Here is a 26,625-nt window from a genome sequence, read left to right on the forward strand (position 1 = left end):
ATCCCCATGTGTGAATCCAGCAGCAAAACAACCCCACTGCAGCGCCAGAGGCAGTGGGAGGAGAGTATGCTCAGCATCCCTGGGAGAGGAGCAGCATCCTGGGAGCAGCGGGAGGAGAGGATGCTCAGCATCACCACGGCAACCGCAACATCCCCATCCTGCCGGCCCTGTGGGGACCGTGCAGCCTTTGGGGATTTTTCCTGCGGGTCCCTTGCCGGCTCGCAGTGGGTGTCGCTGGGCTGTAGCGAAATTTGGGCTGGTGGTGCAAGGAAGGTGCAAGGAAAAGCCTAGAGGAGCCCTGCGTTCCCCGAGCCCTTCCTCTGCCTGAGGTCTGTGTCCAGCTTTAGTTTGCATGGGCCAGGTGGGAGAAAGCACCTAAATTCCACTTTTTTGCCCCCAAAAGGGAAGCTGAGCTTTGCAGCCACCTGCGAGCCGTGCCATGCCCCGGGGTGCACCCGTGGGTGGGGGTGGCAGCCCCGGGTGGGTCGTGCCGTGGGGCCGGATCCTGGTGTGGTGGGATGAGGCCGGGGGGGGGCTTTGGCACGACGAGGGCTCCCCCGCCGCTCTCCCCTGTCCCCTGCCACCAATGCTTCTGCTCTTTTTATTTTTTCCTCCGTTTTACAATTTTTTTGGCTTTTTTATGGTGTTTGTGGACATTTTGCAGCAGGGGTAACCTGGCGTGTGCCTGGCCGAATGGCGGCTCCAGCCCCCCCCGCCCCGAGGACGAGCGGGTCCCCTTGTTCCCCAGCTCCTGGCCCTGTCCCCACCCTTGGGCGCAGCCCCTCTGGCCGGGCTGCAGCCGGAGCCTTCCTCCCCCCTCGTCCTCCTCCTTCTCCTCCTCGCTGCTCGCCCTTCACCCCGGCGCCAAGCCTTGCTCCCTTCGCCGCTCCCTCCCCCCGTGGCACTGCCCCCCAAGCGGCCCCCCCCCGCCCCGCAGCCCCGCCGCTCCCCCGGGGCAGCCGCCCGCCCGCCCGAGCCGCAGGATCCGGCCCGGCGAGGTAACCGCGGGAACCCCAGACCGGGGCGGGGGGGGGCGCCGGTGGTGGGGGGGGAGCTCGGTGACCCCTCAGCGCCGGCCCTGGGGGGCGGGGGGGGCGGGGGTCCCGCGGGCTGGGGGCTGAGAAACACCTGCCGAGGTGGGAGTCGGCCCCCCGGGCCAGCCCGGGGCTGCGCGCTGGTTGTGCTGCGGGGCGGGGGGGGGGGGGGGGGGGGGCGGGAAGGACCTCACGGCTCTCCCTTCTTCGTCCTTCTGCTTCTTAATTTTCCTTCTTATTTTTCATCTTTACTTTTAATTTTTAAATCGTATTTTATTTTTCATTCATTTTTTATTTTAATTTTTCTTTTTTTTTCATATTATTTGGGGGTTTATTTTACTTTTTAAATTTTTTTTAATTTCCATTATTTGGGGGTTTTGTTTTTATTTCAATTTTTAATTTACTTTTATTATTTCATTCTATTTTCTTTTGGTTTTTATTTTTACTTGAATTCTTTGCCTTTTTTGTTTTTCTTTCGCATTATTATTTGATTTTTATTTTTATTTTTCATTTATTTTCATTTTTATCTTATTTTCTTTAATTTTCCGGTTTATTTTGATTTGAATTCTTTGCATTTCTCATTTTTCTTTTGCATTATTATTTGATTTTATTGCTCTTTTTCGTTCATTTTCATTTTATTTTCTTTAATTTTCCGTTTTAATTCTTTGCATTTTTTTTCTTTTGCATTTTTATTTTTGATTTTATTTCTCTTTTTCATTCATTTTCATTTTTATTTTCTTTAATTTTCCGTTTTATTTTTCATTCTTTTCTTTTACATGCTTTTCTCTTTTCATTTCCCTTCTTTTCCCATTTATACACCCCCCCCCCCAGCACTTTAAAACCCAAGGAGCTCTCCCCCGGGGCCGGCCAGCCCCGCGGCAGCCCCGGCCCGGGCAGCGGGCACCAGCCGCCCGCCGCGGCCCCCCCGCCCGCCGAGCAGAGCCCGCACGCCCTGCGCAAAGGTAGGAGCGGGGCGGGGGTCGACGGGGGGGGGGGGGTCCCCCAGCACCCTGACACCCCCCCCCAGCACCCTGACACCCCCCCCCCTTATCTCTGTCTCGCAGTGGCCAAGAAGCTGGCGCCCATCCCGCCCCGGGCGGCCGCGGGGGAGCAGGGGGGGGGCCAGCCCTCCCCCGCCAGCCTCTCCCCCACCCCCCCCCAGCACCCCCTCCCCCTACGGCCCCGCCGCCCCCCCGGGGCCCTGCCTGCCCGCCGGCCAGCCCTCGCCCCCGCCGCCGCCTCCCCCGCCCCCCCCCGCGCTGCCCCCCCCCCGCCGCCGCCGCCGCCCCCAAGTCCCGCCCCACCCCCAAGCCGCGGCCGCGCCCCGCGCTGCCCCCCCCGCCCCAGCCCCCCCCGGCCGCCGCCGGCCCCCCCCAGCCCCCGGAGCTGCCCCGCCGGGACAACGCGGGCCCCGGGGACGGAGCGCTGGCAGGTAAGGTCGGGCGGGGGGCGGGGGGGGGACACGACACACGCCGGCTGCCGTCCCAGGGTCGGGGGGGGGGAGGTCCGGGAAGGTGGCGATGGCCCCGGGAACGCGGCAGTGTGGCCCCGGGAAGGTGGCAGTGTCCCTAGGCAGGTGGAACTGTCCCCGGGAGGGTGGCAACCTCCCTGGGAGGGTGACAGTGCACTCGGGGAGGTGGCGGTGGCGTCTCTGGAAAAGTGGAACTGTCCCCAGGAAGGTGACAATGTCCGTGGCAAGGTAGAACTCTTCTCAGGAGGGTGACAATGTACTCGGGAAGGTGACAACATCCTTGCAAAGTCAGCTGCGTCCCCGAGAAGGTGGAACTGTCACTGGAAAGGTGTCAGCATCCTTGGGAAGGTGGTGATGTCCCCAGGAAGGTGACAACGTCCCTGGGAAGCACCACGAGCCTGTGCTGCTGTTCTGACCTCCCTGTCCCTGGGTTGTTGGTGTCCCCCCACCCCGGTGTCCCAGAGGGGGACGGTCAGGGCGATGCTTTGGAAGTGCCAGTGGCATCGGGGACACCTGGGGACACAGGGGCGGGGCACTTCTGGAAGCCCCCCGGCTCTGGCCTGGCTGGCCACAGGGCCCCACAGGGCGGAGGGCTCTGCTCCTCTGTGTGCCCGTCCTGCCTGCGACGGGTGGGGGGACAGCATGGGCAGCAACTAGCCTCCGGGCACCCTGCAGAGCAAGGCTAGGTGTTCCCCAGGCGGGCCACCTTCCTTTGGTGCGGCACTGGCACCGGTGCAGCCCCGGCATTGCACGCTGGCATCGCAGCCAGACATCAGTGCGGCCCTGACGTCACACCGAGACATCGCACCCTGGCACCAGTGCGGCCCTGGCATGGCACCCACCGGTGAAGCTCTGGCGTTGCACGCAGGTGTCGGTGCAGCCCTGGCACCCTGGCATTGCCTCTGGGCATGGGTGCAGCCCCGGCACTGCACCCTGGCACGTGTGCAGGTCCCCCGCCATGTGCCCGTGGGAGCCGCTGCCCGTTTTGGGACCCCACGATGGCGGCAGGGCCTGGCAGGCGCAGGCAGAAGTGTTTTATCCACCTGGGGGTGGGTTGCTCTGCTCTCGGCAAGGGACAGCGGTGACACCGCCTGCGTCGGGCTGTGGGCCACCCTCTGTCATTGCACGTGTGCTGGCTCGCCTTGCAGGTCCCTTGAGAGAGGGGACAGCGCTGTCACCTGCACTCAGTGGGAGCAGGACATCGGGGGGGACATGGGGGCTGGTGTCACAGGCTCTGGCTAGGGTGGGGTGGCACAGAGCAGGGACCGGTGGTGACATCCCTGGTGGTGGCACTAACACGGTGCCAGCCCCAGCGAGGTGTCCCCCATCACTCTGTCCTCCCACAGGTCTGCTCCGTTTTGAGGTCCCCTCCCTCCATGTCCCCCCGGATGCCGCCCTGTGCCGGGACCCGCCGGAGGCACCGCAGAGACTCTCGGGGCTGGGCCCAGCTGCCCGGCAGGAGGAGGAGGAGGAGGAGGAATCAGAGAGCACAGCCCTATGACAGTGTCCCTGTCCCCAAGCTCATCCTTGCAGCACCCAGGGGCCAGCACCAGCCACCGGCACTGAGGGCCACCGGCACGCCAGTTTTGGGTGGCAAAGCACCCGGTTTGGGGGGTGGTCGCTGTTGTTTATTTTCATTTTTTTTCGCCTTATCCAGACTTTGCCTTTTGACCGGGTGCCTGCGCCCCCCTGCACCCCGCAGCACCCACGGTCCTGGGGCGATGCCACCACCTCCTCCGTGCCCCGACAGCAGGTGCCACTGGCTACCGGCCAGGTGACAACAAGCTCGCCGGCGCTTTGCAGCGGGATTTCATTTCTTCGGCTTCTTCCCCCTCCGCTTGTTTGCCGGAGCAGGATGGGACCTGACCAGCAATAACCTGGGGATGCGGCACCCCCGGGCTCTCGGGGTGCTGGCGGGCAAGGGCGCGCATCCCTCAGCACCCGCTGTCCCCATGGGTTGGTGGCTTTGGTCGTGCATGCGAAGACAAATTAACCTTTTATCCTTTCCAGAGAGATAAGAGAGATTATATATATATATCGGCAGAGATATATATATATTATATATTTGTATATATATATAGAAAAAATATATAGAGATTTGTTTTATTTGGAGCCATTCCCACCCACCTGGTGCACAGAGGGAGGATGGAAATGGCAGCGCTTTGCCCCCCCCCACCCCGCTCGCGCCGTGCCCCTCGCCCCAGGCGGGCACCCGGGGGCACCAGCACCCCAAAGCAATCAATAAATCCATGTGCCACTCGCTGTGAACTGCCCGGCAGCGCTGGCGTTTGGTTAATGCCTGTTGGCACCAGCAGTGCCGTGCCCGGCCGCGCTGGCGGTGGTGGGGGGTGTTTGGTGGGGGGATGTGGGGTTGGATGAGGTTTAGGGGGTAAAATGGTGGGGTTGGGTTGGTGCGGGATGTTGGGGTCCTGGTCCCTTGGGATGGGGCAGTGCCAGGCATGGGGTGGTCCCAGCCCGGGTTTGGGATGGTCCCAGCCCACACTGGTGCCCACTGATGAGTTAGGACACATTTGGAAGGTACTTTGCTATAAGAAATGGGCCTTAATGAGGGTTTGGGTGATAAAATGGTTTTTGCTCTGTGTGGGCTGCCATGGTCCCGAGGGATGGGGCAGCATCAGGCCTAGGGTGGTCCCAGCCTGGATTTGGGGTGGTCCCAAACTCGGGGTGGGCACCAACCCAGTTGTGGGGGGTCCTTGCCTGTGTTTTGGGACCAAGCAGCATGTATGTGGAGGGGAATATCGCGTGGCAGTGGAGGATGGGCAGCAGAGGGGTTGTATGGCACCGGGGGCTTCCCCAGCCTGGTGGGATGGGGTGGGGGACGGGACCCTGCTTTGCACAGTATGGAGGGGCAATGGGGAGAGGATGCCCCACGGGATGCCGCTGCATGGGGAGGCATGGAGGTACTTCTGGGCCATCACGCCTGCGGGCAGACATGGGTGCCAGGGAAGGTATGGTCCTCTGCCCGCACGGGGTACGTCATTGCGGGGGTCCCCAGCCTGGCCATGCCACATCCTTCACCCCATTCCCCATGGGATGCCGGGGACCATGCGGGGGGATGCCACCCCTGCAGTGTGACAGTGCCAAGCCTCAGACCCAGCCACGCAGACGCCCACCGGGGCAAGACAGCACCCAAGGGTGGAGGAACTGAGTGCCCCAGGGCTCAGCAGGCCCCCAGCCTCAAGGGCCCCCAGGCAGAGGGAGCAGCCCAGGGTGCTGGGGTGGCAGGTCCCTGGGGTCCCCTGCAGTGCATCTGCACCCTACCAAGGTCCCCCCCAGCTGCTGGGCCAAGGCAGGGTCCTTGCAAGGGAGGTGGGCATGGGGTCCCTGAGGCCTGGCACAGGGATGGCCACTCATATCGGGGCTCTCACCCCCTTGCAGCCTCAGTTGTGGGATGTGGAGCAGTGGCAGCCCTGCCCATGCCACTGCCAGCACCCATGGGTGCCCTGGGAAACCTGCCATGCCCAGGGCTGCTGCTTGCCTGGGTGACACATGGGTGACAAACCCACATTTGTCACCTGCTGCAAAACAGGGTCACAGCCATGGCACCAGCAGTGGCACTGCAAGCTGGGAGGTGGCCTAGAGCAGCCCACCACCAAGGGTCTCCTCCACCTTCATCTCCTCCTCCACTTCAACCCAATCCTGCTTCCATCTCGCCTTCCATCTCCCCCACTTCTGTCCCAGTCTCCTCCATCACCTCCACCCCCATCCCACCTCGTCCACCTCTATCTCCTCCACTTCCACCTTCGTCTCCTCCACCACCACCCCAATCCCACTTCCTCTACACTCATCTCCATGTCTACCTCCAGCATCCTCTTCCTCTCTTCCACCTCCATCTTCATCTCCACCTTGATCCCACCTCATCCACCTCCATCCCTGCCTCCTGCTGTGGCTGCACCAAGTTTCTCCAGACATCCCCTTCCTCTGCCCTGGCAGAGGTACCATCACTGGTGCTCCTGGTGCTGCCACCACCTCCCGGACCTCCCACCAGGCACACAACCACCACGCCGGGACAGGATCTGGCTACCACTGACCCCCACCAAGCCCCACTCCCAGGCTGATCCCCACCACCCCGATCCACAGCACACACCACAGCACTGGGACCACCACCAATGGGACATGAAGCCCTTCCCACCCCTGGATATGTCCCCTGGGATGGACACTGGCCCCCCCCAGGCACTGCACTGGGCTCCTTTCACGTGTCTTTAATAGAAACCGCCGGCGGTGGGGGCTGCACCCCCGCGTACAAAAGCTGGCTGGAGGAATCGCGTATTGCATAGATCTTGGTGTGGGGGACCCGCCCGCCCGCCCCCCCAAAATAGTCGCCTTTTAGAAAACAAAAAGCATCTCTGAATAAAACTCTCCTGGTACAATAAATACTCTCACGTCTTCGAGCTGGCGGAGCCCGTGCCCGCCTGCCTGCTTCCGGGGAAGGGGCATGGGGAGGTGAGTGGGTGATGCCCCCAGTTCAGGATGCCCCTGGGGCAGGATGCCCTGGGACTGGATGCCCTGATTTAGGAGCTTCTGGTTTGGGGTGCTCCCGGTTTGGGATACCCCCGGTTCAGGAGCCCCAGGTTTGGGATGACCCAGCTTCGGGATACCTGAATGCCTCCAGTTTGGGGATGCCCTGGTTTGGGATGCCCCCAGGTTAGGATGTTCCTGGTTCAGGATGACCCTGCTTTAGGATGCCCTTGATTGGGATCCCCTGGTTCAGGAGCCCTTGGGTTGAGACACCCCCAGTTTGGGATAGCCCCAGTTTGGCAGCCCCCAGTTCAGGAGCCCCTCGTTTGAGCTGCCCCGGGTGGGGATGCCCGCCGGCCCTGGCTCAGAAGCTGGACTCGGGCACGGCCGGGCGGCACAGCGAGCCCATGGGCTGCCGTCCCTGCTGCAGCACGGTCCCAAGGGGGCCCCGGGCAGGCAGCGGGGGCCCCCCCGCGCCCCTGCCCAGCGAGGCCGAGCGCCGCAGGCCCCCCTTGGGACGCGGGGGCAGGCTGGCCGAGCTCTGTGAGCGCGCCATGGCTGCCGGGCCGGGGGACAGCCGTGCCAGAGGGACACCCGCGTCCCCCTCCGGCTGCGGCAGCCCGGGGCGGCGGAGCCCCCCCGTCCCCTCCCCGCTCCGCCCCGGGCTGCTCTGGCTTTTGGGGGGCAGGCGCAGGGACCCCTCGGCACCGGCGCTGGCGGCTCGCCGCAGCGTTGGCATGCGGAGGGGTTGGCGGGGGGCTCGGGGGTTGCCCGCCTCCTCCTGCCCCTTGTCGGGCTGTTTCGGAGGGCCGGCTGGCGCGGGGCTGGGGGCCGGGGGGGTGTCGGAGCCGCTCTCCCCACCTGTGCCGAGCGGGAGGAGGGAGCGGCGGGTGCAGCGGGGCCGGCGCCCCGATTCCAGGTAGGCCACCAGCTCCCCCGGGACCCCCGGCCGGCCCCGCTCCTTGCCGGCAAAGGACCAACGCGGGGGCACGGCCCTGGGGTGGCCACCGGTGGGCGAGACCTTGACGCTGAGGCTGCGGCCCTGGACGCTGCGCACCAAGGGTCTGGCCTCGAAGCCACCTGCAATTAAAAAAAAAAAAAAAAAAACCAAATAAGTGGGAGGATCTGGGAGCGACGCCAGGGTGCTGGGGTGGGGAGGGGGTGCTCAGCATCACCCTTCTCCAGGGCGGCGGTGGCATCGGGGGTGCCAGGCGGGGAGGACCGGGTGGCCGAGGGCTGCGAGGCCGCGGTGTCCCACGTGCTGCCGCCCAGGCGGGCCAGCCAGTGATCGGCGAGCGAGGCGGCGGTGGAGCCTGCGGGGAGCGGGAGGCTGAGCCGGGCTGCGGGGCGAGGGGTGCTGCCGTGCCCGCACCCCAGAGCGCTCGGCCACGGGGGGAGCGCGGGGCTGCGAGCAGCTGCGCGCGCGTCGCTGTGCGGGTGTGCGCGCACCAGCGCGTGGCGAGCATGAGCACGCCGTGCCGCGTGGCTGCAGTTGCAAGCAGACGGGGTGCGCGCGCACCTGCGATGCCGCACACGCCAGCTGTGCTGTGTGACCGCGTGCCCACCACGCTGTGCACCGGCACACACATGTGTGCGCCCTTGGCTGGGCTGTGTGACTGTGTGCACACGTGCCTGTTCATGCATGTGTGCAAGGGTGTGCACGTGGCTGCGCTGTACGTGCGCAACACCACGTCGATGTGCACAGCATTCACGTGCACACTTGGCTATGCTGTATGTGTGCGTGCACCTGCCCGCTGTACTGCCCACGCACTGGCGTGCATGCATGTTCCCGTACATGCAGCTGTGCTGTGTGCACACACCATGCTGCCTGTGCGTGTGCTGAACATACACGCATGTGGCTCTGCTGCATATGCACGTACCATATCGTGTGCAGGCATGTGCACTCAGCTGTGCCACGTGAGTGACTGTGCACGTGCACCCACCGCACTGTTCATGCGCCTGCCTGCAAGTGTGTGCATTTGGCTGTGCTGTGTGTGCACAACGCTGTGTGCCAGTGTGCACAGGCATGCATGTGCACGTGTGCACGCTTAGCTATGCTGTGTGCCTATGTGCCTACCATACTGTCCATGCACGGGTGTGCATGCATGTCTTTGCGTGCATGCAGCTGTGCTCCGTGTGGGTGTACGTGCCCGCCTGCCATGGTGTCCACGCATGGGCGTGCATGCATGTCCACATGCATGCGTGCGTATGCAGCTGTGCTCTGTGCGCACACCCCACGCTGTGTGTGCATGTGCTGAACGCACACGCGTTTGGCTCTGCTGCACGTGCGTGTACCATACTCTGCGTGCCCGTGCGTGCGCTCGGCCGTGCCTTGCGTGCCCGGGGCGGTGACGTCGGGGTGCCCGGGCGCTGTTGGGGTGCAGGCGGGCAGGGAGGTGGGGGTGCTCACCCCTGACGGAGCTGCTGGCCGACCATGCGGGCACGGCGTTGCGGCGCTGGTAGAAGAGGATGTAGGCGCTGCGGGTGCTCACCTCCGCCTCCTGCACCCCCTCCACCCTGCTGTCGTCGTAGCTGTACCACCGCCCATCCAGGGCATTGCAGCAGTAGGCTGGGGACAGTGGGGGGGGACGGACACAGGGGGTGAGGTGGGGCCCCGGGCTCTGCCCTAGGCCCCCCAACCCCAGGGTGCAGCGGGGAGCATGAGCCCCATGGTGTGGGGACAGCCTGGGGGTGCAGGATGCTGTTGGGGGGCACGCCCCAGTGCCACGCCTGCCCTGGCGTGGCTGCAACGCCATCCTGCGTGTCCCCTGCGCACCGGGTCTCCTGTGCTGTGCCCCACGGCATACCCCCTGCACTTGCCTCCACAGCCCCATGCCTTGCCCCATATCATAACCCTCTGCAATGCTCTATGCACCCCATGCTGTGCCCCATGGCACATCCCCCTCCAGTGCCCCCCAACCTCATGCTGTACCCCATGGCATACCCCCTGCAGTGCCCCTAAGCTCCATACTGTGCCCCACAGCACACCCCCCACATCTTGCCCCATGGCATACCCCCATCCTGCTTCCACACCCCGAGCCCCCCCCACACACCCCCAACGCTCACCAGTGTAGTGGCCGCCCTGCATGCTGCCGTGGTGGTTGCAGACGGCGTAGAGGTCGTAGAGGTAGTCGCGGGGGCAGCTCGGGGGCAGGCAGAGGGGGGGCTGCCAGGGCGCCCAGCGCCCCATCAGCTGCCCGCCGGCCTGGCCCCGCTGCGCCACGTGGGGGGCCATATCGAGACCCCGCAGGGGGAACTTCACCAGCGTGGTGAGTTTGTGCCGGTGCTCAGCCACCTGGCGAAAGCGCTTGAGGTGGATGATGAGGATGTCGGGCAGCGTCCAGAGGCTCAGCTTCACCGTGCCCTGCTGGGGCACCTTGCAGTGCGGGCAGCGCCAGGCGTCATCCGGGGCCAGCTGGGGACACCACGGGCCATGGCCACCTCCCTCCACAACACCCCCCTGCCACCTCTAAAGCCACCCCCAGCACCGCAAAAGCCAACAGCTGCCGTGCCGTGGGCAGAGCTTGCCCTCGGCAGCGGCTCTGCCGGGTGAGGGCAGGGTGCGGGCAGGGTGCGGGCAGGGTGCCCGCTGCCCACGCGGCTGGCGGGGTGCTCGGTACCTGCTCCTCCTTGGTGTAGAGCTGGAAACACTCGTCCAGCGTGCAGCTGTGCTGCTGCCGGTGTGCTTGCTGCTGCAGCCGCACGCTCTCTGCGTCCTGCACCACCTCCTCCTGGATGTTGCCGAAAAGGCTGCGGCAGGGCGGGAGGGCAGTGACATGACACCGTGGGGGTGGGGGTCAGGGAGGGTGACCTGAGTACTGGGGTGTCCCCACCCACCCCTGGGTGCACGGGACTCACCGCTCTTTGGTGCTCGCGTCCCACTCCACCGTCAGCTTCACGTGGGGAGGGCCACCTGTCCCGCTCAGCTGCAGGGCTCTGGGGAGGCAAGGATGAGGTGAGATGAACCCCCTGTCCCTGTGGGGCCACCCCCTTGCCACCCTGCGGTGCCAGGCATGGACAGCCACCACCTCCCCATGTAGCACCCACGGCAGGGACACGGGGCTGGGGACCCACCAATCCCAGGGACCCTCCCACCACCGTGGCCACCCATGGTGACACCACTGGCCACCCCCATGGCCACGTCCCCAGCCACAGGGACACCTTTGGCCACCCATGGTGCCAACGCAACCACACACAGGGACACCACAGCCACCCACAGGAACACTGTGACCACGGTGTCACCACTGGCCACCCCCAGGGAACAAGGGGACAGTCTGGGGACAATCCTGCCCCTGCAGTGCCCTTACCTGTCAATGGCGGGGTGGCAGAGAGGGCGGGGGTCCTGCGGGGACAGGTAGGTGCAGGGGGCCGAGCCCCCGGCCAGGCAGATGCGGAAGAGGGCTCCCGCGCCCTGCAAGGGGAGAGGGGGCTGTGGGGCTGGTTGGGGGGCAGAGCCCCCTCTGCTCTCCAGCAGCACCTGGGGGGAGCCGTGCATTGTGACAGAGGACAAAAAAAAGCCCCCAAAATCAGATTTCTTTGGTCCCCGTGGCCAGGCTGCCAGGGGACACCCGTGGGGACGGGGACACAGGGCTGGGGGATGACCCATCCCGCTGGCTGTGGTGTGGCTGGGGGGGGCAAAGGGGCAGCATGGGGACCCCAGCGCCTGTGGGATGGTGGCACCTGCGTACTGGGGAGGGTGGCTGGGCTGGGGCGGCTCTGCCGTGGGAGCCGGGTGGCACTGTGGCCATCCACGGTGACGCTGTGGCCACCCATGGTGACACCATTGGCCACCTGCAATGACAACATGACCACCCACAGGGACACCACTGCCAGCCACAGTGACACTGTGGCCACCCATGGTGACACCGCTGGCTGCCTGCAGTGTGAATATGACTGCCCACAGGGCCAGCATAGCCATGCCCCGTGACCCATCAGCCACCAGCATCAACACAGCCACCCCCAGGGCCACCACAACCACCCGCAGTGACACCGTTGGCTACCCACAGTGACCCTGCAACCAAGCACAGCTCCACCATGGTCACCCATGGTGCCACCACAGCCAGTGATGGTGCCACCACAGCCACCCATGGCTCCACCGTGGCCATCCAGGAGACACCGTGGCCACCCAGGAGACACCGTGGCCACCCACGGCTCCACCGTGGCCATCCAGAAGACACCGTGGCCACCCATGGCTCCACCGTGGCCATCCAGGAGACACTGTGGCCACCCATGGGGACACCGCGGCCACCCATGGCTCCACTGTGGCCACCCATGGGGACACTGCGGCCACCCATGGCTCCACCCCCCCCACGGCCGCGGTGGCAGCAGCTGCCAGCAGCCCCGGCCGAGCGCGTCCCCGGGAGGGGACAGTGGCGTCCCCCCTCCAGCTCACCTGCGCCTGCACCTCGCCCCGCAGCAGCGCCCGCAGCTGAGCCAGGATGCTCTGCTGGAGCTGCTCCCAGGAGACGCCCCGCTCCTCCCGCAGCACCAGCGGCGGCCCGAACCTGGGGACAGCGGGGGGACACCTGGCTGACGGGGGACACCCCCGCGCCTCCTCCCACGGGGGGGAAGGAAGGGAGGGCGGCGCGCAGGCAAAGCGTGGGCAGGGCGGGCAGGTACCTGGCGAGCCGTGGCCCGGCGCCCGCCGTGTTGCAGAGCAGCAGCAGGATGCGGCCGCCCGCCCCGCGGTGCAGGCAGTCGGAGGAGCGGGCAGCGGCGGGCAGCAGGCGCTGCCCATCCGGGTGGGCCGCCCCGGGGGAGGCGGGCAGGCTGCGGGGGCACCCTGCGGGCAGGGCGGGGGTCATCAAGGGGCTCCGGTTCAGCACCATGGGGCGCCCTGCCTGCTGCCGGGAGCTGCCGGTGCTCCCCTGCCTGCAGCACCGCCTCCCGCACCCCCTGCTTCCCACCAACCACAGCCCAGGGGACACGGCCTCACCAATCACAGCGGCGCACACCTGCCTCCAACCAATCACAGAGGAGCACACCTGCCTCCAACCAATCGCAGCAGAGCACACCTGCCTCCAACCAACTGCAGCAGAGCACATCTGCCTCCAACCAATCGCAGCAGAGCACACCCACTTCCAACCAATCACAGCAGTGCACACCTGCCTCCAACCAACTGCAGCAGAGCACACCTGCTTCTAACCAATCACAGCAGAGCACACACACCTCCAACCAACCACAGCAGAGCACACCTGCCTCCAACTGCAGCAGAGCACACCTGCTTCCAACCAATCGCAGCAGAGCACACCTGTTTCCAACCTATCACAGTAGAGCACACCTGCCTCCAACCAATCACAGCAGAGCACACCTGCTTCCAACCGATCATGGGGCTGGGGGGAAGGGAGAACAAGGCTCCCACCAATCACAGCAGAGCACACCTGCCTGCCACCAATCACAGCGAGGGGTACCACCACCTCCCACCAATCCCGGGGATGCTCCTGCCTCCCCCAGCACTGCTCCCATCCCGCCACTCCCAGCCCCGCAGGAGTCGCTCCCAACCAATCAGGGCTGCGCAGGTAGCCAGCTGCCAGCCAATCGGGAGGGGAGGGGGGCGGTACCTGCGCGGCGGGCAGGGGGGGGCTGGAAGGCGTAGAGGGGAGCCCCCTCCCCGGCAGCACCCAGCTCCTCCGCGTCACCCAGGGAGCGCAGGAAGCCCCGCGGGGACACCTCGGCCAGGATCACCTGCAGGACGGCACCCGGCACCCTCAGCGTCCCTGAGGGGGGGGGTCTTGTTGTCCCCCACCCCGTGTCCCCCCGCCCCTGCCCGTTACCTGCTCCGGGGGGATGCGTCCCTCCCGCGCCACCATCTCCCGCAGCTCAGCCACGGTGCCCAGCAGGGGCACGGCCAGCCCCACCCGCACGAACCGCCGGCGCTCGCACTGCAGCACCAGGGTGACGTTGAGAGCCCTGGGGACACCGGGGGATACACACAGACACACACACACCCCCCTCAGCGGGGAAAGCCACCGCGCGCCACGCTGAGACCCGACACCGCTCGTGACCATGCTGGATGGACCCACGTCCTGGTGCAGTGGCTCCGACTCCAGGGTAGCAAACACCCATCGGACACAGCTCCGGTGGCGGTGGCCGTCACCCATCCCAATGCTGCCACCACCTCCCTCGTTAATTATCTACCCCAAAAGATGCGAATCACTCTGGTTGGAGCCGACACCTTGCTGGGCGGTGGATGTGCCTCTTGCCGCGCCAACGAGCGGCTGGGGAGGTGCGGGGCCAGGCTCACCTGGTCTGGCGCAGCGGGATGGGCAGGGAGATGCACAGGAAGGGGTCGAAGGTGTTGCTCTGCTTCAGGCAGTGAGGGCACGTCAGGGAGGACCTGTGAAACACGGCCGGGACGTGTCACCCGTGCAGGGACAGCACCCCCAGAGTCCCCACCCTGGGGCTGCAGCGCCCTGACACTGGTACCGCATCCCACAGGGCTGAGATGGCCCCAGCATCACACAAGGTTTGCACAACCTCCTGCCATGGCGAGGCACCAGAGCTGGTACCCGCCTGCCCAGTCCAATGGTCTGTTCACTCTGAAACCTAACAAGGGCGCCCACAGTAACTGGTGCTAGAGAAGCCAGAGTGAAATCCCAGGGCTGGGGGGTTTCCCACTCCCATGCGTAGCTGTGGCCCCGAAACCCCCCCAAATCCTGCTCCCCCTCCCAAGGGCTCGCAGAGCCCAGGGTGGCTTCTGGCTCCTGGAGGCTTTGGGGTGACCCCAGCCCACCCCGGTGGGGCTTAAGCAGGGACAACGCCTGGGGAGGCTGGGAGGGGACAGGAGCCCTCCCGAAAAGCAGGGCTGTGGCTGGGCTGCAGGGAGGAGGCAGTGACGGGCAGCAAAAGGGCAGCTGGCTGCAGCCCCATGACAAGCCCCAGTGTGTTCCCTGGGGAGGTACCACTGCCCCTTGCCCGCCCTGGCACTCACGGCCAGAGGCAGAGGCAGTGGTGGCACCGGCTGGGGACCGTCCCACCGGCAAGCTGCACCCAGGGGACACCACGGTCCTGCTGCACTCCCCATCCACCTGCTGGGAACCAGCTGCCTGCCACCACCGCAGGGCCAGATCCTGCACCCGACGGGGTGGTAGCCCCATCACTACCGCAGGGACAGATCCTGCACCCACCCTGCCTGCGCTCCCAGCACTCCCATTCCCAGCCTGCCAGCATGGAGCCGGGGCAGTATCCAGCCCTGCTGCCGGGACACAGACTGTGCCGCATGGACACCGCCAGCTACCCTGGTGCTGCTGGCTCAGCCTGCCCGGTCCCTGCCGTGGCACAGCCACCGGCTCCAGGGGAGCCCTGGGGACAGTGAGGGGGGACCCGTCTGCTCTGCTGGGGGGCATGGGGCCACCAGGGAGGACCAGGTCCCCCTGCCAGCAGGGAGGCTTCCCCATCTCCCACAGCATCTCCCAGGAGATGCTCCACCAAAGCCTGGCTTAAATGAACCTTTAATCATAGAATCATAGAATCATAGAATCATTTAAGTTGGAAAAGACCTTCAAGATCAAGTCCAACTTTCAACCATGCCCACTAAACCATGTCCTGAAGTGCCTTGCCTATGCGCTTTTTGAATACCTCCAGGGATGGTGACTCAACCACTTCCCTGGGCAGCCTATTTCAATATCTGACAACCTTCTCAGTAAAAAATTTTTTCCTAATATCTAACCTAAATCTCCCTTGCCTCAACTTGAGGCCATTTACTCTCGTCCTATCTCCAGCCACCTGATAGAAGAGACCAGTGCGCACCTCACTACAACCCCCTTTCAGGTAGTTGTAGAGAGCGATAAGGTCTCCCCTCAGCCTCCTCTTCTCCAGACTGAACAGCCCCAGCTCCCTCAGCTGCTCCTCATAAGACTTGTGCTCCAGGCCCCTCACCAACTTGGTTGCAATGCCAACACCTTACCTCTGGTTTCTTTTTAATTCTGTCTTTTTTATTTCTTTTTTTTCCTCCTTTTTATTCAACAAAAAGGGGAAAAACAAATTAAAAACCAAATCAAAATCCTGAGTCCTTGTTATTTGTCACCTCAAAGAGCCACCGAGCTCCCTGGGAAGCAGCCGCACAAATTAATAAATCCTTTTGCACACAGACGGGCTCTGGCACGTGGAGGGGGTGGATAATTAAAGCGCCTTTTTTTCATACAGGGCGAGGGATTAATTGAGACAGGAGGAAGGACTTGTGATGCCAGATGTGTCCCCTCACACCTGCAATGCCGTGGCATGGGGATGGGGTGGCCAGATGCTGGCCCACCCGAGCATCCCGTGAGTCTCAGCCAGATGAACATGTGGGGTGTCCCATTGCCTGCGTGTGGGAGCATCCCCATGCTGTCCTCTGGGACAGGCTTGGGACAACCTGGATCCTGACTCCTGTGATAGAACCACTGAATGGTTTGGGTTGTGAGGCACCTTCAGAGACCATCCCGTCCAACCCCCCTGCCATGGGCAGGGACACCTTCCACTAGACCAGGTTGCTCAAAGCCCCATCCAACCTGGCCTTGAACACTTCCAGGGATGGGGCATCCACAACCTCTCTGGGCAACCTGTTCTAGTGCCTCACAACTCCCATCGTAAAAAATTTCTTCTTTATGTCCAACCTAACCCTGTCCTCTTGCAGTTTAAAACAGTTGCCCCTTTTCCTGTCACTACAGACCCTGGCAAAAAGTCTCTCTCCATCTTTCTTGGAAGCCCCCTTTCTATATTGAAAGGCCACTCTAAGGTCTCCCCGGAGCCTTCTCTTCTCCAGCCTGTCTTCACAGGAGAGGTGCTCCAGCCCTCTGATCATTTCTTCTCTGGACCCGCTCCAACAGGTCCATGTCTTTCCTGTGCTGAGGACCCCAGAGCTGGACGCAGTACTGCAGGTGGGGTCTCACCAAAGCAGAGTAGAGGGGAGAAGCCCCTCCCTCGACCTGCTGGCCTCGCTTCTTGTCATGCAGCCCAGGATATGGTTGGCTTTCTGGGCTGCGAGCGCACGTTGCCTGCTCACATCCCATTTTTCATCCACCAGTATCCCCAAGTCCTTCTCCATTCACCACCCAGTCTGTACCTGGCCTGCTTGAACTTGCACTTGGCCAGGTTGAACTTCATGAGGTTCAAATAGGCCAACTCCTCCAGCCCAACAAGGCCCCCCTGGATGGCATCCCCTCCCTCCAGTGATGAATGGCACCGCTCAGCTTGCTGTCACCTGCCAACTCGCTGAGGCTGCACTCAATCCCACCATGCCATTGATGAAGATTTTAAATTGTACTGGTCCCAGTAGGGACCCTTGAGGGACACCAAGCCTTACTGGGTTGCTCTACCACCCACCACCACCAACCCAGCAGCAGTGATGGAGAACAACCAGGGCATCCCCTGCCCAACCCCTGCCTGCAGCCCTGCCTGTCTCCCCAGGCTGAGCCTTCCCAGCCCTGCCGGCTCAGCAGCCGCCTTGCTTTTGCCAGCCAACTGCTGTTGGAGTGCAAAACCAGCTGTCCCAGCAAAAGCCATCTCCTGGTAGCTCTCCCCACCCTGGGGCGGTGATAATGAACAGAAGAGCTCAAGGCTTCATTAAGGCCAAGGAGAGGCGGGCGGTGGGGTCTCTGAAGGCTGGGGGTATGAAATGCCCAGGGGCAGGGCTGGGGTCTGCCTGTGTCCATCTCCATGCCAGGAGGTGACACTGGATGTGGCTGATGTCACCCTCTGTGCCCTCACTCCCACGGACCAGGCACCCATCCGCACCAAAACCCGACCCCAGGGATGCGGTTCAGACCCTGCTCTGGATCAGTCCTTAACAAAACAATTCACGCTCTCTGGCCAAGAGCTGCCTGGCCCATCACCCCCATCCTGCTGCACTCACACACCCTGGACAATGCCACCAGCATTGCACTGTGCAAATAAAACATACCTTCATCTTAATTCTGCTGCTCCCCATGCTTCTGAGCTAATTACCAGGAGCCCCGGGGCTGCGACAGGGGTGGGGAATGGGCAGAACACCCCACTCGCTGCCACAGGGAATTGGGCTCTGACCCTCCCCGTGTCCTCTTCAGCACTTGCAAAAGTATTTGCTGGCATTAAAGTGGAGCAAGAAACGTCTGGATGGATGGAGCGTCTCTGCAGGGCTGCTCCCCGGCTCATCCCTTCCCTGGGCTCACAGAGTCTGGCTGCCCACTAGCAAAGCCCCTCCAGCACTGCCCAGGGCTCGCAGGAGAGTGAAGCCCCCGGCTGGGCAGGATCTGGCCCTCCCCGCTCACCTGTACTGCGCCTGGAAGTGGCTCTGCACGAAGCTCTGCCCGCAGGGATGCTGGGCGGCCGGTGGGGAGCTGCTGGCACTGTCGCTCCCATCCTTGCTGGGCTGCGGGGACAAGAGACGAGAGGGGTGAGAGAGGTGTCAGGGTGACCCCAAGCCCTTGAGGGGTTGGGGACACATCCCAGCGAGCCAAGCCCAGCTTCGGTGTCCCCACTGCATGAGGACAGGCTGAAGGTGATGCCAAAGTGACCCCTGCCCAGCACCTGCCGGCCCAGTACTGCCATGCCCTCCAGGGTCCCTGTGTGCCTTCTCCTGGGGAAATTTTGGGGTATGCCCCATCCGATCAGCCGCAGCCCCGGTGTCCGGAGCTTCTGGGCACTGAGGAATTGGAGCTGGAAACATATTTGATCCCGGCTGAAATGCTCCAGGAGGGAAATCCTGGGCGAGTCGGCTGGGCTGGCTTATCCACACTGCAGCATGGGCACCTCCGGCAGGGGAAAGCTTGGAGGAGGGGGGGAAGCTGATCCCCCAGCAACGTCCCCCCCGCCAAGGAGCCCCAGCACCCGTGGGCACATGCCTGCAGGGTTGGCAGCCATGGCAGGGAGGTGCCCACGGCACCCTGGCACCCACCGTGCTGGCAAATGCACCCATGGGTGCTGGGACCGGCTGTGCTGCAAGGAGCTGGGGGTGTGGGTGGGTGAGACGGTGGGATGCTGCAGCGGGCAGGTGTCCACGTGTCTGTGTGCGTGTCCATGTGTCTGTGTGCGTGTCCATGTGTCTGCGAGGAGAGCTCCTGGAGCGGGTGTGCACGTTCCTATGCTCACACCCGCCTGAGGCAAACACGGCTGTGTGCAAATTAACCGCATGCAAATCACCAGAACTGGGGAGCTAAAAAAAGCCCCGGCTGGCGTGATGCCCTCCCAGGCAGGTGTGCCAGCGTGGGGCTGCAGAGCTGCCCAGAAAAGCAGCCCCGCTGCTGCGTGTTTCCCCAGCGCCTTTACCAGCAGCAAGCCCAGGCACGGCACCCGGCATGCCAAGCCCAGGCACAGGACCTGGCACAGCACCCAGCATGCCGAACCCAGCCATGGCACCTGGCACGGCACCCAGCACCCCGACTCACTGCCCCAGAGCTAGGCTTTCAGGGGCCACGTGTCCGGGGCAGGCGGTGGGAGCAGTGCCATTCCACCAGCATCCCCCGAGCTGGCAGGGGAGGCAGCCATGGGGAGTGCTTACTCCACTGCCGACCCATCCCTTGGCCACCTCCCCACATCACCATCTCGGCCCCGGACGGCGGGGCGACTGCCTCTCCCCCCACACTGCAGACACTTGACCTCTCTCCAGGTGTGATCCAGCAGCTCCCAGCACCCTGAGCCACTGCAGCGAGCCGTGCTCCCCATCCGGCTGCCCGCACCCGTTCTCCCTGGCAAGCCCGTGTCACATCCCTGAGCAACAGCAGGAGCAGCACTGGGCCCCCTTCCTCGAGAGAAACCGGTTCCTCTGTTGGCCGGACGCTGCCTCAGGATGGGCAAGGAGCCCTGCACAAGGGAGCCCTCTCTCCATCCCCCCTGCTTGGTGCATGGGGAAACTGAGGCACGGCCTCTGCTCTCCCTGCTCTTGGCAGGGACTGACACTGCGGATGGTACTGGCTGGCTGCCTGTGTCCCTGCTGCTCGCTCCCGGGGCCGGCACAGGATCCTTTCCTCCATCCCAAGGAAAGGCAGGACGCCTGGCCGGGGAGGCAGCCTTCTTTGCTGAATTTGGGGGATGCCAGCACCGGCTGCGGGAGGTGAGACATGCCCCGCACCCAGGACACCCTGAGAGGAGCCAGGTCCTCTGCTCCACTCTGTAGGGAATGGGGACACTGGGACATGACCATGTTACACAGCCAAACCTGCCTCGTTAGGAGACACCTCCTTGCCTGCATCCTGCCTGCTGTCTCCCTGCCTGCCTGCTGCCCTGGGAGCCACAGGGAGCCCCCATCCCTGCACAGGGGCCAGGAGCCACCGGCTTCACCCCCTGCTATGGAGCCCGATGGCAGAAGAGACGTCACAGAAAGGAGCCTCAGTAGCTTGGGGAAGGACTGGGCTGTTTGGGCTAAGAAGAGGAGTTTTTGGTGTCACGATGAGCAAGACTGAAAACCAATGAGGTATTTGGCCAGGAGGCGGATTTTCCTCGTGCCATCTGCTGGCACTGGGTCCTGCTGTGCCTGACGTGTCCTTACGGTCTGCCCAGGGCTGGGGTCCATCTGGTGTGGCACAGAAGGGACCTGGACTCTGTCTGTGCCCCATACAGCCCCCAGAATCCCCCTGAAACCCAAGGGGACACCTCCTCCTCCTCCAGCCCTCCGGGCAGCCAAGCCTTGGTCCCCACCTGGGTGGCCCCAGAGTCCGCTGGGTGCCACAGCAGACACCTTGTGGGAAACCATCAGCCAGCCAGGACAGTATTTCCACCCCTCCGGTCTGCCCGGCTCCGTGCCCTGGACCACCAAACTCCTTGTTTTCTGCTTTCCACCAGCTGAGCTCCCCCGGTCCCTGAGCCTTGGCATGGGCTTGACCAGGAGCGAACTGTCCCCACCACCCCCAACCTTCAGCACCTGCACAAACCCTCCTCCCCCAGCCTACGCTACCCAAAACCAGGACAGGCGCTTGTGTGCTCAGCTCCATCCAGACACTTCAAAGCTGTTTATTCAGGCTCATGACCCCTCAGGGGGCACCCCCTCCCGAGGGACATGGGCACATGGGTGCTGCTCAGGTGGCACCCCCCAAAAGGGGCTGAGACCGTGGTGAGGGGCTGGGGGAGGCTGAGCAAAACCGAGGATGCTGGGGGGGGACACAAAGGGTCGCATCCCTGGAGCCAGGCAGGCGCCCCGGGCATTGCCACAGCACTGGCTCCAGCGCAGGCAGCCGAGGGCACCGCCAGCATCACGCCACAGCCCACGGTACGCGTTGGCACCTGGCATTTACCAAGCGAGCAATGGGAGCTGCCCGTTGCCAGGCTCTCCCAAACAGCCTGTGGGATCTAAATGCCTCGGGGCAAAGGCAGGCAGGGCTGAGGCCGGCTCAGCTCAGTACACAGATGGCTGCAGCCCACCGGCGAAGTAGGGCTGGAAGCCACAGGGCTGTCCCGGCCAGGGGCTTTGGAGACAGGCACTGCAGCCGAGCTCTCCCATGCGGGACAGAGCTGTGCCCATGCAACGCTGGCGGCCGGGCAGGGGGTGCCTGCACCCCTCGGCCGCAGCCACGATTCCCCACGCTGGCGACAGGGAGGATGACGCTGCTCCCAGGACCCCTGTGCCCAAGACAGGCATCACCCCCAAAGCGAGGACAGCACGCTGCTGAGCCGAGCTGACGCGGCAAACGCACAAATCCATCCGCTGCAACAGGCAGCGCCCGGCAGGCGGGCAGGCAGGCAGCCAGCAGGCAGGGCCAGGGGGATGCCATGAGCGCAGATGGATGGAAGGAGACTTAATTACTCCTTTTGCCAGCAGCAAAGCCTCTGAGTGCTGTAATTACGGCGGGCTTAGCTGGAGGTGGGGAGGGACGGGGAGGGGCTGGATCTCCTCCTGACTGAGCAACCCCAAGAACCAGGGTGCCCACCAGAACCGGAGTGCTCAACTGGACGGGCTCCTGCCAACACCCTCACACACTCCCAGCACCCCAACCACCCTGCCCAGCCCCGCAGCACCCGGACCCCGCCAGCCTCCCCCCCACGCACCTGCCAAACCACACCACCCGCATCCCCATCCCATACTGACGTGGGGGAGACAACTCCAGTCTGCCGTCTCGGCTTCCCCGGTCCCACACGCAGCGTGGACATCCCCACCCGAGCCAGGGTGTGCAGCCACCCCGGCGGGGGCCACCCACCTCCTCGGGGACACGGGTCTGCTGGGCGGGGGAGGCAGCGCCCAGGTCCTCGTGCATGCGGTCCAGCAGCCAGAGCAGGAACTCGAGGGCGTCGTGCTGCGCATTGCCCCGAAACTGCGAGCTGTGCTTGGAGACGATGTTCTGCAAGAGATGGGCAGGGAGGGCGCTGAGCCTCGGGCCACGCTGCCTGGCACTAATGAACGGCTGGTTCATTAGCACCCATAGCAAAAACCCATCCCTGCTTCCTGCCTGCACCAGCGTCTGCCCTTGTCCTGCCTCTGCAGGGACATCGCGGCCACCCTGGGGACAGCACAGCACTGGGGACATGGGCACAAGTGGCCGAGACAGCAGTTCTGTGGCCCGTCACTGTGGTGTCCCGGCTTTCAGCTGCCAGGATGAGGCCAGGAGGGGACAGCTTGCTGCGGGCAAGGGGACAGGGCACACCCCAACAAACCCATATGGGCAAGCCCAACCCATGGAGACCCACCAGCGTCACCTGCCTCATGCACTCCAATGGCATCAACTCGGTGTAACAGCCAGGGGAAGGCGATTCCCAGCGTTGGGATGCCCCAGCAGGCAGCAGCTCTTCCCCAGGCCCTGCTTGCACGTGCCACCCCATCACCAGCAGCCAGCCCAGTGCCTCCCCGTGCCTCAGCGTCCCCAGCCAGGTGATGCTGGCGATGCCAGCCCAGCCACACAAGTCCCCAGAAGGGATGAGGGCTGTTCATAGTCAAGCAAATGTGTGGCCCGTGGGCAAGGGAGCTGCCAGCCCTGCCTGCACAGGCAGGAGGAAAGCCCCTGAGCAAACTTCCTGCATCCCAAAACCAGGGATGCTCAGCCCATCGCAGCCTGGCTCTCAGCACCCTCCAGCTGAAGCGGAGCAGGTGAGACCAGGGAGGGGGACCAGAGATGTCCCTGATGGAGCCATATGCCAGGGGGGTCCTGACAGCCCCCTGCAAGGTCAGTGCTGGGGAGGGGGTGCTGCCTGCCCTGCCAGGCTCTGCCCCTCCATCCAAAGCCCTGCCAGCTCCCCCTGCCCGGGGCTGCCCTCCACTCACCCACTCTCCTCCTTCCCCCTGGCCCTGCAGGGAGTCCGCAGGAGGTGCTCACAGGGCTCCCTGGGGTATCCCCCCCATCTCCCCCTCGCCTCGCCTCCCCCCCAGGACATGCAGCTCCATGCACAGCGCAGGAATTGGGCCCTGAGCAGCCACGGGGGCAATGAAACCACCGTGATGCTCCCTCTGGGCACCCTGCCCCAAAAGCCCAGGTCCCCATGCCACCAATGGCAGCAGCCCCTGCCCCATCAAACAGAGCATCCCCGTGCCCCACAACTTCACCCGTGCCTGGATCAGGCCCTAATGCTATGTGCTTTCTGCCTGCCCCCCACCAAGCCATCAGCCACGCTGCAGCATTTTGGCTAATTAGCATTAATTTTGCTGTTAGGCGAGCGGCGCGATGCCCTTACAGGCGGTTCCCCTCTCACCGGGGGCCACGGTGGGAATAACGGGGCTGGGAATGCCGTGGGGCCGAGGCAGTGCCCAGGGAGGATAAGCCCATCGGGGTGCCATCAGGCCACCAAGCCAGCGCCGAAGCCGGCTCCCTTGCCGAGCTGGTCGAGGTCCCAGCGGTGCTACGTGCCTGGGTTTCGGGTGGCCCCGGGGGCTCAGCCCGGGGTATGTGCTGTCAGCCCATGAGAGCTGTGTAAGCAGCTCCCGGGGGAGCGGTGTGAGCCAGGATGGGTCCCTGACCCCAAAAAAGCAGGAGGATGCATGGGGCTGGGAATCCCACTCCCTTGAGGGAGCCCAAGGAGGGGGCCCAGGGAGCACCCCAAAAGGCAGAACTGGGGATCCCCAAGGACTCATCTCTAAGCCTGGGCCAGTGGTGGCTGCTCAGAGCCAGGAAAGGACAATTTTAGGAGCCCAGCCCCAAAACCAGCACCGGGAGGGAGAAACCCCAACCATCCATGTTGGTTTTAACCAGCTGATGCAGTTAAACCCCAACCATCCGTGCTGATTTTAACCAGCATGCCAGGACCTACCGGGACAGGGATCAGACCACCAGCATCACCGGGAAACACCCCGAGCCCCCCTCTGGCCCCCCACCACACTGGCCCTGCACTCAGCAGTACAGGCATCCTGGTACAAGCAGAGGGAGCAAGGCCACCGCGGATGGGCTTCAAGCAAAATGAGTCGCAGACTGGGCTCTTATATTAAAAATCTTATTTAGGCATATTTAAAAAAAAAATAAGGTGGAAATTCATGGAAGATGCAGATAACCACCCCGAGGGAGGAAATTCAAAGCAAAAGCTGGAAGTTTTGGGGTTTTTTTTTGCTCTGTGCCTAAGGAATGTGTGTGTTTGGGACCTGAGGGCATGGAATATTGTGCCCAGCGCTGCAAGAGCTGGTTACTTTGCTACAAGGAAACGAAAGGCAATGAGCTCCCGCAGGAGCACCCATTGCACCCTGGCCGTCCTGGTGGGGTGTGTGCTGCCACCCTCCAGGCAGGGAAAGGAGGCAGGCAGGTCCCCCTGTGAAAGGGGGGGCAGAGAAACGGGTACCCCGGCCCCTGCCCGCACAGGACCAGCCCAGCTACTGCCACAGGAGCCGGCAGGGCTGCCAGAAACCCCAACCCGGGAAGGGGCCTGGCTTCCCAGCAGCTCCTCTGTGCGCTTCACAAAGTTTAATTGCAGCAGCAGTTTAATTGCAGCACCAGGTCCTGCTGAAATGTCACCGGCGGACACGTGTCCCTGAGCGTGGGGAGCTGCGATGCCAGGCTTGAAGCTCTGCCCTGTGCCCGACACTCTGTCCCTTGTCCCCACGCCGGGCGCAGGCCTGCAGCACGCTGGCACGTGCCCGGCGGGGATGTGACACGCACTCAGTGACGGGGGCTGAGGCCACTGACTTGGGCTCCTGGGGCACCATCCCGCCTTACCCCACCATCGCGGCCAGCATCCCGCTCACCCTTACGGCTCCGTGGGGTGGCCGGGACCGGGAGCTCGCCCGCCCAAGGAGGGTCAGAGCTCAGGGGAAGGCAGCCCGGCCAGAGGTGGGTGACGGCAGCGGGGCCGGGGGGACAGCGGGGCTGGCGGTGTCGGGCAGGGCAGGGCAAGATCCACGCGGAGGACGAGGCAGGGGAGCGGGTGCTGTGAGCAGCGGTGCCGGTGGGCGCTGCGAGTGGGGGGACGCCGCGGGTGCCGGGGGGTGCCGTGGTGTGCCGGGGCGGACCGCGCCGCCGGGATCCCCGGGGCAGGGCGTGGCGGGAGGCCGCGGGGACGGGCGCGCTCGGTACCTTGAACTCGGCGGAGAGCTGCGGCGTGTAGTCGCGGGTCCAGAGGGCGCGGACCAGGGCGGCCAGCCGGTGGGTGACCTCGGCGCGGGCCCCGCGGGCGCGGTAGCGGCCCAGCGCCAGGAACTCGGCCAGCGGGGCCGTGTTGCTCAGGCACTGCACCACCGCGTTCATGAAGCAGGTGTTCCCGTGGTTCCGCAGCCCCTGCGCGCCCGGCGGCCGCTCCCCCCCGCTCCCGCTCCCGCTCCCCGCCGCCGCCGCCGCCCCCCCCGGGCCGCCGCCGCTGCCGCCGCTCCCCGCCGGGGCCGCCCCCCCGGAACCCGCCCTCGTCGTCCTCCGGGACGGCGCGGCGGCTCCCGCGGCCCCCGGCCAGGCGCGCCCAGGTGCGGAGCAGCCGCCCGGCCAGGCTGCCCAGGGAGCGCAGGGCGCGCCGCCGCCGCCCGCCCCCCGCCCGCCGCCCCGCCGGGCTCCCCCCGCCGCCCCGCCGCCGCCCGGGGCCGCCACCGCCCCCCCCCCGCCGCCGCCGCCGCGCTCATGGCCCCGGGCGGCCGCCGCCCTCCCCCGGCCCCGCCGGCCCCGCCGGCCCCGGCTCCGCCGCGGCGCTCATGGCCCCGGGCGGGCGCTGGGCGCCCCCCGCCGCCGGTGCCGGTGCCGGTGCGGGGGCCGGAGGGGCCGGGCGGGAGGTTTTGTGCGCGGCCGGCTCCTCCCCCGGCCGGGCTGGCTCTGGGAGAAGGGAGAGGGAAGGGAGCCGGGAGGAGGAGGAGGAGGACGAGGACGAGGAGGAGGAGGAGGAGGAGGCGCGGGGAGCTGCTGCTGCCGCTGCTGCCGCTGCTGCCGCTGGCGGCAGGAGGCATCGGCGGCCGAGCCCCGGCTGCCCCGGCGTCCCCAGCATCACCCCCGGGCACCCCAGCCCGCTGTGCCCTCCATGGCCCCAGGGCTTTCCCGGGAGCCCCGGCCATGTCCTCCCCGGCATCCCCCACCGCCCCCAGCATCACCCCAGGCTTTTCCTGGGAGTCCCAGCCGTGCCTCGCCGGCGCTGCCCTGCTGCCCGCAGGATGTCACAGCATCACTGTGAGGTGCCCCAATCCTATCACCTTTTAGCTGGGACAGTCGGACAATGGTCACCTCTGCGCCCACCACACTGAGGTTTTGGGGCCTGATGGGGCTCCCCCCACACAGAGCCACAAAACCAAGGTCACCAACCCAGCACTGGCAGAGCCCGCAGGCTTTGGCCACCTCCTGCCCACCCCGCACCGGCTGGCACCGCATGTGG

The 26,625-nt window shown here is 64.7% G+C and overlaps 2 protein-coding genes across 2 annotated transcripts in view; one reads left to right on the plus strand and one right to left on the minus strand.

The window, feature by feature from the left end:
• The window catches only part of ARHGAP44 (Rho GTPase activating protein 44), a 29,970-nt gene extending 25,197 nt beyond the window's left edge, over nt 1–4,773 (plus strand). Inside the window, 5 exon segments of the mRNA XM_052808195.1 lie at nt 1,866–1,996; nt 2,099–2,187; nt 2,189–2,296; nt 2,298–2,466; nt 3,852–4,773. Coding sequence (XP_052664155.1) covers nt 1,866–1,996; nt 2,099–2,187; nt 2,189–2,296; nt 2,298–2,466; nt 3,852–4,006 — 652 coding nt within the window. The 3' untranslated portion in view covers nt 4,007–4,773.
• Nucleotides 4,774–6,705: 1,932 nt separating this feature from the next.
• USP43 (ubiquitin specific peptidase 43) lies at nt 6,706–26,621 on the minus strand. The gene is made up of 16 exons (XM_052807000.1): nt 26,248–26,621; nt 25,356–25,803; nt 22,068–22,208; nt 18,210–18,310; nt 14,228–14,320; nt 13,758–13,893; nt 13,545–13,668; nt 12,604–12,766; nt 12,377–12,488; nt 11,292–11,395; nt 10,843–10,920; nt 10,605–10,734; nt 10,051–10,399; nt 9,395–9,553; nt 8,160–8,297; nt 6,706–8,064 (listed from the first exon to the last, which is right to left on the minus strand). Exons 1-16 carry the CDS (start codon nt 26,619–26,621, stop codon nt 7,349–7,351), a joined length of 3,366 nt encoding a protein of 1,121 aa, XP_052662960.1. The 3' UTR covers nt 6,706–7,348.
• Nucleotides 26,622–26,625: the final 4 nt, after the last annotated feature.

The sequence above is a fragment of the Harpia harpyja genome, chromosome 14 (assembly GCF_026419915.1).
Source record: "Harpia harpyja isolate bHarHar1 chromosome 14, bHarHar1 primary haplotype, whole genome shotgun sequence".
Classification (NCBI taxonomy): Eukaryota; Metazoa; Chordata; class Aves; order Accipitriformes; family Accipitridae; genus Harpia; species Harpia harpyja.